Raw genomic sequence first — 15,601 nt, 5'->3', positions numbered from 1 at the left:
TAAAGTGGTTGTAAACCCTCAAGGTATTTCACCTTTAATGCATTAAAGCGGGAGTTCACCCATTTAAAAAAAAAAAAAAAATCTCCCCTTAGCTTCCTGCTCGTTCGGTCTAGGGGAATCGGCTATTTATATTAAAATATGTGCAGTACTTACCGTTTTCGAGCTGCATCTTCTTCCGTCGCTTCCGGGTATGGGTCTTCGGGAGCGGGCGTTCCTTCTTGATTGACATTCTTCCGAGAGGCTTCCGACGGTCGCATCCATCGCGTCACTCGTAGCCGAAAGAAGCCGAACGTCGGTGCGGCGCTATACTGCGCCTGCGCACCGACGTTCGGCTTCTTTCGGAAAATCGTGACGCGATGGATGCGACCGTCGGAAGCCTCTCGGAAACCTGTCAATCAAGAAGGAACGCCCATTCCCGAAGCCCATACCCGGAAGCGACGGAGAGGATGCGTCTCGTAAACGGGTAAGTACTGCACATAGTTTAAAATAAATAGCCGATTCCCCTAGTAATAACGAGCAGGAAGCTAAGGGGGAAAAGTGCCCTCTAAGGGTGAACCCCCGCTTTAAGGTGAGAGGCCTTGTCGCTCAGCAGCGCCCCCGTTATACTTACCTGAGCCCTGTGTTTTTCCCATGGGAATGAACACACCAGTTCCGACGGGTGTCTTGGGTACTGATTGGATAGATTGATAGCAGCACAGCCATTGGCTCCCGCTGCTGTCAATCAAATACAATGACCAGGGGGCGGGGCCTAGTCCTGCTTTCTGTGTCAATAGACGCAGGATACGGGAGTGTGCCCGCACGGGTGTCGCTTCTTCGACAGGGGCACTCGAAAAGAGGAGGAGCCAGGACCGCCACTGAGGAACCCCAAGAGAGGAGGACCAGGCCCCCTCAAACGCAGTTAAAACATTTTATTTCTCGCAGTAGGCTGCAGACAGGACCAAGATGCTCTCTGGCATTCATGTGCGGTGGCTTGATGCAAACCTTGTGGGTCAGACCCACATCTTTCCAATGGTAAGGGAAAATGTTATCAACCTCTTCAGCCCCAGGAGAATTTAGCCCCTTCCTGACCAGAGCACTTTTTGCGATGCGGCACGGCGTTGCTTTAACTGCCAATTGCGCGTGCGACGTTGCACCCAAACAAAATTGACGTCACAATAAGCGTATATTGGTTTGTGCAAAAGTTATAGCGTTTACAAAATAGGGGATCGTTTTATGGCTTTTTTATTAGTAATGGCGGTGATCTGCAATTTTTATTGTGACTGCGACATTGCGGCGGGCACATCGGACACTTTTGACACTATTTTGGGACCCTTGTCATTTATACAGCGATTGGTGCTATAAAAATGCACTGATTACTGTGTAAATGACACTGACAGGGAACGGGTTAACACTAGTGGGCGATCATAGGGGTTAAGTGTGTCCTAGGGAGTGATTCTAACTGTGGGAGGGGGGGGGTGGGCTCACTACAGCATGACGGAGATCACTGCTCCCGATGACGGGGAACAGTAGATCAGTGTCCTGTCACTAGGCAGAACAGGGAAATGTCTTGTTTAGCCATCTCCCCGTTCTGCTGCTCCGTGACATGGGCACCCGACAGACATAGTTTCCGCGGGCACGGTCATGGAGCACGTTGCGCGCGCCCACTATGCAGCGGTTTAAAGGTGACGTACAGGTACGTTGCTTTGCACGGCCTTGCCATTCTGCCAACTTATATAATCGGGCAGCGGTCGGCAAGCGGTTAAACAAAAATATCAATAAATTGAATGGTGAGCACTGGATGAAGTAAGTACACCTTGGCTTCTTAAGCTGGTATGGCCCCCTTTAGCAATAACTACTACTTGTAGGCATTTTGCATAACTGCTCACCAGTCTCTGATTTTCTGACCACTCCTCCTATATGATGGTCCTTTGGATAGCATGGAAAAGTGGTCAATGTCAGAGACTGGTGGGAAATGTTGCAGATCTACATACCCATTGTGGTTATTATGAGGGGTTCCCACCATCCCTGCTGGATTTTTTAATGTTTTTATAAATGGAGAATGTAACGAAAGAGGGAGCCTTCAAGGTGGTTGAGAACTGAGCTAGGAACTATGACATGAAGATCTAACTGTTGAGTTCCTCTGCTGATATAAATGAAGCCAAAAAAGTAACTCGGCCTGGCTGACCAGAAATAAGTGAAATGGCGTTTAGCAGATAAGTCGCCTTGGCTGTGAATTCACGGATCGTGATTTGTCTTTGTGTTTTTCAGAGTGAACAAGCGATGGAAAACTCGTCTGTAGCATCGGCCTCCTCAGAAGCTGGAAGCAGCCGTTCCCAGGAGATTGAAGAGCTGGAGAGGTTCATCGATAGCTACGTTCTGGAGTACCAAGTGCAGGGCCTGCTGACCGACAAGATCGAGGGAGAGGGAGAGAACGAGAATACAGAGTCTAGTATATCCCAGGTGAGTGTGATGAGCAGTGAAGCAAAAAGACACCTACTACTACTACTACTACTACTACTACTACTACTACTACCACCGAGATATGATTACAGGGCAATTGTTTTGAGAGAACCCAAAATTTGGAGTTGTCATAAGAACGGGAATAGAGGGGAAATCTTCCACTTGTGACCGTTACCTATAGGCGCACTTTCCTCACATTGGAGAGTCCTGATTGGCCTACCAATTTTTACCAGAGTTAATTTTTCCACCATTTTTATTTTGCACCGGGGATTTATATTGTTTTCATGACTGGCGTACTGAATGTGGCATCCATTACTCATTTGCATGTCCACCTCATCAACACAAAACTAACTTTTTTGCTTCTTTTTAACCACTTCGTTACTGGGCACTTAAACCCCCTTCCTGCCCAGACCAAGTTTCAGCGCTGATGCATTTTGAATGACAACTGCGCAGTCATACAATGCTGTATCCAAATTATATTTTTATAATATAACGTGGCTCCCAAACAAAATTGGCGTCCTTTTTTTCCCACAAATAGAGCTTTCTTTTGGTGGTATTTGATCACCTCTGCGGTTTTAATTTTTTGCGCTATATACAAAAAAATAAAATGTTTTTTACTTTTTTTTTGTTATAATATCCCAATTTTTTTTTTTTTTTTTTAAAAACAATTTTTTTCCTCAGTTTAGGCCGATGCGTATTCTTCTACATATTTTTTGTAACAAAAAAATCGCAATAAGCGTATATTGATTGGTTTGCGCAAAAGTTATAGCGCCTACAAAATAGGGGATAGATTTATGAATTTTTTTTTTTTTTTTTTTACTAGTAATGGCGGGGATCTGCAATTTTTTTTTTTTAGGCCTGCAATATTGCGGTGGACATATCGGACACTTTTGAAACTATTTTGGGACCATTCACATTTACACAGCGAACAGTGCTAAAAAATGCATTGATTACTGTATAAATGTGACTGGCAGTGAAGGTGTTAACTCTAGGGGGTGAGGAAGGGGTTAAATGTGTAAACTGGGAGTGATTCTAACTGTAGGTGGAGGGGGGTGACTGGGGGAGGTGACCGATCTCTGTCCCTATGTACAAGAGACACAGCATCGGTCTCCTCTCTCACTGACAGGACGTGGAGCTCTGTGTTTACACCCCATCATTACACACAGAGCTCCGCGTCCCTGCTGTCACAGCCGATCGCGGGGACCTGGCTGACATCGCGGCCGCCAGGCATGCGCATTGGCTTCTCAGCGATGCGCCGGGCACAGTGTTTCCCTGCTGCGCGCCACTAGCGGCGCGAACGGGAAATATAAATGGGACATCCAGGGACGTCCACCCGGCACTTGAGAGCCGCGCTGTGGACGTCTTTCGTCTATAGCGTGGGTCTCAAGTGGTTAATATGCTTTATGCGATGTGTGTGATTTTTTTTTTTTGTTTCCGGTAAGAAGCATATTTTTTTTCCCCCCTTATTGCTCCTCCCCAATGACAGATTAAACAAAATGCCAGTCTGCTCCATATAGACATTCATTGTTTCCTATTACTTGTTAGTTATTTATTATATTCAACGTATTTCTCTTTTATCCTCCTTTTCATCTAATGGGTCAGTATAATAATGTTACCCCATTTATTTTCTGATTCTTTCATTTGACTATTAGAATTTAGGATATATGAGATCCAGCTCCTATCTAAACGTTACTGATTGTACTGCTTTTTCTCTCCCCATCTCAAATTTTTTTTTTTTTTTTTAACAGTCAAAGTTTTTTATTTTGGTAACAGACAATAACACACACATGAAAATGACAGTACAAAGATCACAAGGCTTACTCAGAATGCATAAGTTCATACATAGATGTCATAAACAAAGGACTACATTGGTGGGGAATCAGTTCAGCAGCATCTACAATGGGACGGACAACACAGACAAAAACCCGTCACCCGGGGGGAATCGCCAGCCGGCGTCCCCCGGCCGCCGCCCCCGCCCCGTCACCCCCCCGCCCCCCCCCCCCGGAGGGGGGGGGGGGAACGAGGGGGGGAAGGGGAGGGGGAGGCACCGCACGCCGAGGCGGGCGGGGAGGGGGGGCAGGGGACGGGGAACCCCGGCCACCCACAGCCCCTCAGCATTCAGGACACAGCAGGGGGGGAATCAACCAAGTCGCCAGGGGACTCAATCCAATTCGACCAGATCTTGTCAAATTTAGCTGGGCAGTTTCTGCTCTCGTACGTCAGCCTATATAGTGGGAGCACTCTGTTGATCGTGGCCAGCCAGGAGGACACAGTGGGAAGATCAGAGCCCCGCCATCGAAGTAGGATCTCCCTTCTAGCATAAAACAGAGCAAAGGTGATGCTCAGTTTGGTATACCTGTCTCCCTCAATCTCACCCAAGTAGCTTAGGAGGAACAGTTTTGGGTCCATGACTAGTTCTATCCCACAACGATCCGAGAGGACCCCTGCCACTTCTCTCCAGTACTGATCCAGCTTAGGGCAGGACCAGACCATATGGATGAAGGAGCCCGTGTCTCCCAGGCACCTGGTGCACTCCGGGGACCTTGAGGGGTAAATCCTAGCCAACTTCTGCGGGGTGTAGTATGCCCTGTGGAGAAATTTAAGTTGAATGAACCTGTCTCTAGAGGCAATCATAGACGGGAGAAAGGAGGAGACACATTCCTCCCAGATCTCTTCGTCCAGATCCGGGATGTCGGCAGTCCATTTGGTCAGTGTCCCCGTCGTGTTCGTGTCGTATGCCACCGTAAATCTCAAATAGAGGGACGAGAGGGGCTTCCCCATGACCCCCGAGATCAGAAGACGCTCTATCGAATCTGACTCGAGCGTCACCGAGTCCGGAAATTGGGCCGTCAATGCATGCCGCAGCTGAGTGTATCTAAAGCCAAATGAGGAAGGGACTTTATAGGTCCGACACAAGTCCTGAAAGGGCATCACCACACCATCCGGCATCACATGCCGGAGGGTGAGGATCCCCCGTCGGGCCCAGACCACCGGGTCCGGGACCGTGTTCAGGTGGGGAAGGAGTGGGTTGCCCCAAAGCGGGGTATGTGGGGAGGCAGTATTTGGTTTCAGCATTCGAGCCCTGGACGACGCCCACACCCTAACCACCGTCGCCATGGGCCTCGTGACAGAGGGATGAGCCCTGCACCCCCGAAACACCAGGTTGGACAGGGCAGCATAGGATCCCAAAACCGCCGCCTCTAGGTTGACCGCCGGATTTTGTCGCGGCTGGGAAAACCACCACCTGACCGTCACTAGCACCGCCGCCCAGTAGTAGGCCAAGAAGTTTGGGAGGGCCAGTCCACCCCCCGAGAGGGGAAGATAAAGAGTATGTCTAGCAACCCGAGGAGGGCTACCAGCCCAGACGAACGCCATCACTATACTGTCGAGCCGTCGAAAAAAGGACTTTGGGATAGTAACAGGGGTCTGACGAAAAAAATAAAGCAATTTGGGGAGTATTACCATCTTAATGAGGTTCCCTCGACCCACCGGTGAGAGGGGAAGGTTACGCCATGTCGCACACCGTTTGGTCAGTTGGTCCAGTATTGGGAGAACATTCTTGTCTAGGTAAGACCCCGACTCGAGTCCCACCCTCACCCCCAGATAGGTGAATTCATCCACCCACCGGAGAGGAGTGTGGGAGTCCGCCCGGGACAGTGACTGGTGGAGCGGGAGCAGGACCGATTTGTCCCAATTGATACACACGCCCGAAAACCGGCCGAACACCTCAAAATGTGACAACGTTTTCTGTAGGGAGGCGGAAGCGTCCGCCAGGTACAACAGGGCGTCGTCAGCATAGAGGGACAGTTTCTCCTCTAGGTTACCCACCCTGATCCCCCGAACCTCCGGGTCGCGCCGAATGTGCGCGGCCAGAGGCTCCAAGGCCAAGGCAAACAACGCCGGTGATAACGGACACCCCTGTCTGGTCCCCCGCTCCAGGGGGAAGGAGGCAGACAGGGACCCGTTGGTACGAATACGTGCCCTAGGGTGAGCATACAACATTTGTATCCAGGACATGAAGCGGGGACCGAACCCGAAGCGGGTCAAAACTGCCCAGAGGTAGCCCCACTCGACCGAGTCGAAGGCCTTCTCGGCGTCGAGCGAGGCCACCACCCCGGGGTCGCCAGTGCCAGGTGAGTATGCAATCGACGAAGGTTAATATCAGTACCGCGGCCTGGCATGAAGCCCGTCTGGTCAGGGTGGACCAGGGCTGTAATTACAGTGTTAAGCCTGTTGGCCAGGATTTTCGCAAAAATTTTTGCATCGACGTTGAGGAGGGATATCGGGCGATACGAAGAACACAGGGTTGGATCCTTCCCAGGCTTGGGGATGACCACAATTATTGCCTCGCTCATCGAGTCCGGGAGAGCTCCCGACTCCGATGCACCAGCAAAAAGCGACCTTAGTCTGGGGGCCAAATCTTCCTCGTAGAGTTTGTAGAATTCGACCGGGAAACCGTCCGGTCCCGGGGTCTTTCCCCCCTGCATCATTTTCAAAGCTGCCTGAACCTCCTCTATTTTAATCGGGGCGTCTAGTTTGCGCACGGAAGAGGGAGTGAGAACCGGGACGTCCACCTCCTCCAGGTATCTCAACAGGTCGGCCACATCATAAGCCACTCTGGAGCTATACAATTGTTGGTAGTAATCCGTGAAGCATTTATTGATCTCCTGTGGAGTCGAGTGGAGGTCCCCCTCCCCGTCCCTAATCTGGCCTATAGCAGACGCGCCCGAGCCCCATCTCAAATTTGACATCTCATTCTAAGCAATAATTCTAATTTTCCCCCAAAACTTAAAGCGGAGGTTCACTCTAAAAAACAAGTACGGTATATACCATTCCATCCAGCATACTACCGACATGTACAGTATGCTGTTTTTTTTTTTTTTCGCTGTACATACCGTTGTATAGCTATTTTCCCCCCGGTTTCCGGGTAGTGGCTCCCGCGGGAGTGGGCGTTCCTATTCAGAGACTAAGTGATTGACGTGATGACAAAAGCTTCCCCCCCGGTGCATAATGCGCGTCACCAGTTTCTGAAAGAAGCCTAACGTCTGTGCGCAGGCGCCGTATAGAGCCGACTCGCAGTTCGGCTTCTTCCGGAAACTGGTGACGCGCATTATGCGCCGTGGGAAAGCTTTTGTCATCACGTCAATCACTTAGTCTCTGAATAGGAACGCCCACTCCCGCGGGAGGCACTACCCGGAAGCAAAATAGCTATACGAGGGTATGTACAGCTAAAAAAAACAAAAAAAACCCAGCATACTGTACATGTCGGCAGTATGCTGGATGGAATGGTATATACATGTTTTAGGGTGAACCTCCACTTTAAAGCAAGGTTCCACCCAAAAATGGAACTTCTGCTTTAAGTGATGGTGACCCCCTGACATGCCACATTTGACATGTCATTTTTTTTTTTTGGGGGGGGGGGGGGGGGGCTTCAATGCTGCAGAAATGTTTCTGTACCCTTCTCAAAAAATAGAGAAACGGCAGTACACCGATCTTCCCAATGTCTGGCTGTGCAGGGGGTGTGCCAGCACAAGTCTAACCATCCCAGCACAGCCAGAAAACTGACCACTCTGAGATGCATGTGCTCTCATGGTCAGTTTGAGATGGCAAAGCAGAGGCACTGGCAGAAACGGGAGGTATTTTACACAAAGGAAACCTGACAAAGAAAGCAGGATACTTTACTTTTAAAGCAAGTACATGGTGCAACACACGCATCAGGATTATAAAATGTTGGGGTAACATACGCTTTAATTATTGTATTGGTTGGTAGGAAACTCTGTAACAAGTTCAATTTCAGGGCTTCCTAATGTCTGCTTTTGAGCTGTAACAGGACAGAGACATTTCACAGGTGGCTTTCCTTTGGCTGGGAAATGTCCTAATTATTGGTGGGTCAGGCCTCTATGTAGAGGTCGACCGATATGGGTTTTTCTCTGGCCGATGACGATATTTTGAAATCTGGGCGGCCGATGGCCGATATGTGTTACCGATTTTTGCGTCCGATATATATATTTTTTTTTAACCTAGGGTGGAGAGGTGGGGAGGAGATAATTGTTTCGGGTGGAGAGGTGGGGTTCAGCCTGTCAGTGCCACATCAGTGCCCACTGGTGCAGCCTATCAGTATCCATTAGTACCGACCAGTGGAGCCTTTCAGTGTCCATAAGTTCCACATCAGTGCCCACCAGTGCCACCTCATTACTGCCCACCAGTGCAGCCTATCAGTGTCCATCAGTGCCACCTCATTGGTGTCTCAGTGCCACCTCATCAATGCCCACCATTGTGTTTTTTTTTTTTTTTCTGCAGTGGACGGTGGAGTGTAACGAACAGCTGGAGGTAAACCGAACTTCACCAAAAGGGAGAAGACCTTCCTATAATCACAATCAGGTGAGCAAATACTTCCGTTGGATTTATGATGGTCTCACTTTCCACAACTGGGAAGCATCATAGGCTGGTTTCACAATGTAGTATTAAAGTGGTTGTAAACCCAAAAAAACAAAGAAAAATCTACAAGACAAAGGAATAATGAGCTAGTATGGCTAGCATACTAGCTCATTATGAATTACTTGCCTTAGATCAAAGCCCCCGCAGCGACCCTCGTTCCTCTCCTCCGCCGCCATGATACCCAGAGTGACTTCCGTTTTTTTAAGTGGAATTAAATGACTTGACAGACAGGGTTGTTGACAGAAGAGACCCTATTGATATTTTCTGTAATAAATGCTACTCTTGGCCTGCCATTGGTAATGTACATTGAGCAGCGCATGCACAGCTCAGAGTATATTTACACAAATGCGCAGGAGTGATGCAATTGAAGCAGTTAAATAGAGTAAACCCGAAAGGCAAGCTGGGAGAAGATGGAAGGACCCAAGCACTGACACTGCAGCACTGTAGAGCTTTCGTTTGACAGGTACGTCTGCCATAATGTGCTAAAATACGGTGCATACTACGACATTCTGGCATAAACCTCCTGGGGGCCCATTTAAAAAAAAAAAAAAAAAAAGTTAGCGGAGTTTAACCACTTAAGCCCCGGACCAATATGCTGCTACATGACCCAAGGTGTTTTTACAGTTCGGGACTGCGTCGCTTTAACAGACAATTGCGCGGTCGTGCGACGTGGCTCCCAAACAAAATTGGCGTCCTTTTTTCCCCACAAATAGAGCTTTCTTTTGGTGGTATTTGATCACCTCTGCGGTTTTTATTTTTTGCGCTATAAACAAAAATAGAGCGACAATATTGAAAAAAATGCAATATTTTTTACTTTTTGCTATAATAAATATCCCCCAAAAACATATATAAATTATTTTTTTTCCCCTCAGTTTAGGCCGATACGTATTCTTCTACCTATTTTTGGTAAAAAAAATCGCAATAAGCGTTTATCAATTGGTTTGCGCAAAATTTATAGTGTTTACAAAATAGGGGATCGTTTTATTGCATTTTTATTATTATTTTTTTTTTTTTACTACTAATGGCGGCGATCAGCGATTTTAATTTCAATAGTTTTTTATTTTTTTATAAGATTGAACAAACATGGAAAACATGTCATATGCATTTCTACATTAATGCAGGTGGATGTCAAAAGAACAGCAAAAGTAGACATCCTCATTTCAAGGTAATAAGACAATAGTACAGTACAGGAAATGCAATACTACATACCTATAGGTGAATAACATATTATTGAGGTCCAACTTTTCCATAGGTCACCCCTTTGGGTACTCGCTGCAACCCATGGAAACAGACCAATGTCATCCCTGCTGCACATGTTCTAGCATCAATTGCGCAGATTATGTAATATTAAATTCCTTGCATATGTGTATTCCATACCAGGGAGGATTTAAGCATTACTATTGAGCGTGTAACCACATGCTCTATATTGTTTAATTACACCATTAAACGGAAAAAGTAAAAATAACAAAAAAGAAAGCAAAAGGAAAAGAAAATGAAAAAGAAGGAACCAGCACCTCTCCGTTGAACAAGGGTTTATAGTAAATTTGTGTCCAGATTAGGGTTTTTCCTTTTCCTCCAGGCCGCCTAGTGTGTGAAAATTCACTGCTCTAAGTAAAAGGTTTTGTTATTATCATACCAATCTATCCACGTCTGCCAGTGAGTGATAAATGTGGCGTGTCTACTTTCTGAGTAAGCCAACATTCGTTCATATGTAAAGTGTAAAGAGATGGTTCTAACCACATCTCCTACCTTGGGACTCACACTGGTTCTCCAAAGTCTTAGTACTACCAATTTGGCTGCTAAAAGAAGTTGGATGATAAATTTCCTAAAAGGGGGAGGGAGCTCCTCTATGCCCAGGTGTAATATAGCTAGAGAAGGCGATAGGGGCACCGAGATTCCCGTAACTTGGCGTATAATGGTAAAAATGCTACTCCAAAATCTAGCCAACTTCCCACATTCCCACATAATATGGAACAGTGAGCCCACTTGTGAACATTGTCTCCAGCAAAGCGGGGACACTCCGTGACCGAACTTTGCAAGTCTAGATGGAGTTAGATACCACCTCTGAGATACCTTGGCGATCAGCGATTTTGTTCGTGACTGCGGCATTATGGCGGACACTTCGGACAATTTTGACACATTTTTGGGACCATTGTCATTTTCACAGCAAAAATGCATTTAAGTTGCATTCTTTATTGTGAAAATGACAGTTGCAGTTTGGGAGTTAACCACAGGGGGCGGTGTAGGAGTTAGTGTGTGTTTACAACTGTAGGGGGGTGTGGCTGTAGGAATGACGTCATCGATCGAGTCTCCCCTATAAAGGGATCACTCGATCGATGCAGCGCCATAGGAAGCACGGGGAAGCCGTGTTTACATACGGCTCTCCCCGTTCTTCAGCTCCGGGAAGCGATCGCGACGGAGCGGCTATAAACAAATAGCCGCGCCGTCGTCCCGGATCGCTCCCCGAGGGAACCCGAACGCCGCGTGTAGCAGGGGGGGTCCCGATCGGACCCCCGACCCACGTCTAGGCAGGGACGTACAGGTACGCCAATGTGCCTGTACGTGCCATTCTGCCGACGTATATCTACATGCGGCGGTCGGGAAGTGGTTAAAGGGGTTGTAAAGTCCCGGTCTCGGCTACATGTGAATTGAGTTTGGTCTCAGCCCGGCTCCCAGTGAGTGTGCTATGCGAGGTAAGCCTGCGCTTAGTACGCCAACCCCCCTCCCACAAAAACCACCACACTTACACGCACTCAAAATTGGGTTAACATGCACGCACTTTGACCACGCGGTCTCTAAAAAGAGAGGCGAAGGACTAACGGGGCTGGTTGAGCGGGCTAGATCCTCGCACTCCCTTATAGGGAGTCCCTCTGCCCCGTTGGGCTTCAAAGCGGAGCAGGTAGGGCGGGCTGTGTGGGAGGACCCCCTCACACACCCGCCATTGCCACCCGGGGCATGGAGAAAGTTGGCAGATTGCCTCTGGGGGAGGCCTGCCTACTCCCAACTCCTGCAGTCCGGCTCCTCTCTCGAGTACACGCACAAAATACACTTTAAAAAAAAAAGGGGTTGTAAAGGTACCATTTTTTTCCCCCTAAATAGCTTCCTTTACCTTAGTGCAGTCCTCCTTCACTTGCTTCATCCTTCCATTTTGCTTTTAAATGTCCTTATTTCTTCTGAGAAATCCTCACTTCCTGTTCTTCTGTCTGTAACTTCACACAGTAATGTGAGGCTTTCTCCCTGGTGTGGAGTGTCGTGATCTAACTCCTGTAGTCAAAGGGAGGGGGCGAGCACGACACTCCACACCAGGGAGAAAGCCTTGCATTACTGTGTGGAGTTACAGCCAGAACAGGAAGTGAGGATTTCTCAGAAGAAATAAGGACATTTAAAATCAAAATGGAAGGATGAGGTAAGTGAAGGAGGACTGCACTAAGGTAAAGGAAGCTATTTAGGAAAAAAAAAATGATTGTACCTTTTCAACCCCTTCAATACCGCACATGGACATCTGACGTCCACAAAGGGGATCTCCCATCCCGGGTGGACGTTTTTTTTTTTTTTTTATACCTCTACAACCCCTGTAATGGGGTTGTAAAGTCTCAAGGTTTTTAGCTGTAATGCATTCTATGCAATAAGGTATAAAACCTTCTGTGCTGCAGAAGCCCCCCAGATCCCCACTTTATCTTACCTGAGCTCGATCCGATACAGCGATGCGCACAAGCGCAGCGGCTCCAGCCGCTGTTCCTCTCCTCATTGGATGGGTTGATTACCAGCAGGAGCCATTGGCTCCTACTGCTGTCAATCAAATCCTGTGACGAGGGGGTGGGGCCACTGTGTCCCGCTGTGTGTGTCAATGGAGGGAGCAGCGGACTCAAGAGCTAACTCGCACAGGTGCCCCCAGGGACTGCGACTTTCCGCTGGGCCATTTGAAGAAGAGGGGCCTGGAGCGCCGATGGGGGACCCCAGAAGAGGAGGATCTGGGCTTCTCTGTGCAAAACCATTACAGAGCAGCCAAGTATGGCATGTTTGTTATTTTATAACATGGCAGAAATACTTTAATGCTTTACTGGCATTGGAAAAAAAAAATTAAGAGATATTGCATTTTAATTTTATTTTTTTGCACTGCTCTTTTCAGTTGCTTGACTTTTCCCAGCAGCACCATCTTCACATTTACTGCCAAGTCTTTTTTATTTGCACCTTCCCACCCAATCTCCGACATTCTACCTGCGAGATGGAACGATTAGCACACCCAGCCATTTGTCGTCCTGAGCGCCGGCTCTGCTCTTCCCTGTAATTAGTTATTAATTAAATGTCAGCAGTGTGATTAAACGCCAAGGAAAGTATGCTGAGGAACGTCCTTACTGTACAAGAGCCACACAACACCTTGTTATGGGAGGTTCTACAGGGCAATGGATTGCTGGTTCCTATTAATGAGACGGCTAAGACATGCCTAGTTGATTAAAGCAGACCTACATTAAAAAAAAAAAAAAAAAAAACAGACCAAGGGCAATAAAGTGGCCCTTTGTAAAGTTTGGAGACCCCTGCTTAACACCATAACACCACCCCCACCAGCCTGATCCAGTGATACAAGGCAGGATGGATCCATGCTTTCCTGTGGTTTACATCAAATTCTGACCCGACCATCTGAATGTCGCAGCTGAAATCCAGATTTATCAGACCAGGCAACGTTTTTCCAATCTTCTATTGTCCAATTTTGGTGATCCTGTGCGAATTGTAGCCTCAGTTTCCTGTTCTTAGCTGGCTGGAGTGGCACCCGGTGTGGTCTTCTGCTTCTGTAGCCAATCTGCTTCAAGGTTCGATGTGTTGTGCGTTCAGAGATGGCATTCTGCATACCTTGGTTGTAATGAGTGGTTATTTGAGTTACTGTTGTCTTACTATCATCTGGAACCAGTCTGCCCATTCTCCTCTGACCTCTGACATCAACAAGGCAATTTCCGCCACACAACTGGTTATTTTCTCTTTTTCGGACCATTCTCTGTAAACCCGAGAGATGGTTGTGTATAAAAATGCCAGTAGATCACCAGATTTTCAAATATTCAGACTAGGGTTGTCCCGATACCACTTTTTTAGGACCGAGTACAAGTACCGATACTTTTTTTCAAGTAGTCGCCGATACCGAATACCGATACTTTTTTTAAATGTCATGTGACCGTTTTCAAACCACAATACAGACCAAGCATATTTTCTTTAGAATTATGAAGAACTGGTACATCATGGTGTGGGGCTGTTTTTTAGCATACGGTACTGGAAAACTACATATCATTGAAGGAGTGATCACTGCCAGTGCCACCTATCAGTGCAGCTCATCGGTGCCAGTGCCCAAAAGTGCAGCTAGCCAGTGCCACCTATCAGTGCAGATCAGTGCCCATTCGTGCATCAGTGCAGGGAGGCAGCTTATTAGTGCATCTCATCAGTGCCACCCAATCAATGCCAGTGCCACCTATCAGTGCCATCCATTTGAGTGCCATCCAATCAATGCCAGTGCCACCTATCAGTGCCATCCAATGGCACTAATAGGTGGCACTGGCATTGATTGGATGGCACTCATAAATGGATGGCACTGATAGGTGGCACTGGCATTGATTGGATGGCACTCATAAATGTGGCACTGATGAGATGCACTAATAAGCTGCCTCCCTGCACTGATATAGCACCCCCCCCCCCCAAAAAAAAGTTAACCACTTCAGGTTCGTTGCAGCCAGTACTGTACCCACACTTCTTCTGCACAATTAAACATTATCTCATCTGTATGACAGTGACTTCCCCAGCGCTCATGGCTTACTTGCTTTTTACTGTACTTTTCCTGTCGATCGTGCGGTGCGGTCCTTTCGCAAGGCAATGGAGACTCCTAGGACGCCGGGGACGGCCTCTGGATGACGTCACGCACACCGCCGGGGGACGTCAAGCTCCGCCTACAGTCTGTGTTCAGTACAGTACTGAAGGGGAGGAGCACGCTCAGCCTCGGCGCACTGGCACCGCCCGTGCTACAAGAGGCTGTGTTGTTGTGGATAGCCGCGGCTCTGCTGTGAATCATAGCAGCGGCTCGCGGCCGCTACTCGCGGCCCACGGCCCGTGATTAAATGTTGTTCACTGCGTCAATTGGGCCTATATCATAATGCAGGCTGCAGCTGCCTGGACGTGTGGATTTATTATATAGCGGTCGTCGGCCGGCCGCCGGGCCCTGGTGAGAGAATTAGGTTTGGGCCTATATTATGATGGGGGCCTGGAGCTGCAGCTCCATCAGCCCCACGGTTAATCCGGCCCTGCCTCTATGCACCGCTCGATGTCACAAAAAAAAAAAAAGTATTCTATTTTGGTATCGGGAGTATTTGCGCGAGTACGAGTACTAGCGCAAATACTCGGTATCGGTCCCGATACCGATACTGGTATCGGTATCGGGACAACCCTAATTCAGACCAGCCCGTCCGGCACCAACAATCATGCCACGTTCAAAGTCACTTAAATCCCCTTTATTCCCCATTCTGATGCTCAGTTTGAACTTCAGAAAGTCGTCTTCACCACGTCCTAAATGCATTGAATTGTTGCCACGTAATTGGCTGATTAGCAATTCGTGTTTCTAAGCAAATTTACAGGTTTACCTAATAAAGTGGCCAGGGAGTGTATGTACTTGCCCATTTTCAGATCGCATTGGTCTGGTCATTTAATCTCCTGTGTCAGCCAGGGGAAAAAAGCGAGTGCGTGACAATGG

General features: G+C 47.9%; 1 protein-coding gene across 2 annotated transcripts in view; it reads left to right on the top strand.

The window, feature by feature from the left end:
- The window catches only part of CTIF (cap binding complex dependent translation initiation factor), a 291,102-nt gene that overhangs the window by 66,866 nt on the left and 208,635 nt on the right, over nucleotides 1-15,601 (top strand). For both annotated transcript variants that reach the window (XM_040336576.1, XM_040336587.1), the window contains exons 3-4: nucleotides 2,248-2,439; nucleotides 8,740-8,820. In XM_040336576.1, the coding sequence (XP_040192510.1) occupies nucleotides 2,260-2,439; nucleotides 8,740-8,820 (261 nt within the window). In that variant the 5' untranslated portion in view covers nucleotides 2,248-2,259. The remainder of the gene's footprint in view (nucleotides 1-2,247; nucleotides 2,440-8,739; nucleotides 8,821-15,601) is intronic.

Source organism: Rana temporaria, chromosome 1, assembly GCF_905171775.1.
Source record: "Rana temporaria chromosome 1, aRanTem1.1, whole genome shotgun sequence".
NCBI classification, from domain to species: domain Eukaryota; kingdom Metazoa; phylum Chordata; class Amphibia; order Anura; family Ranidae; genus Rana; species Rana temporaria.
The sequence above is the reverse complement of the archived record's forward strand: the minus strand, read 5'-3'. Positions and strand labels throughout refer to the sequence as shown.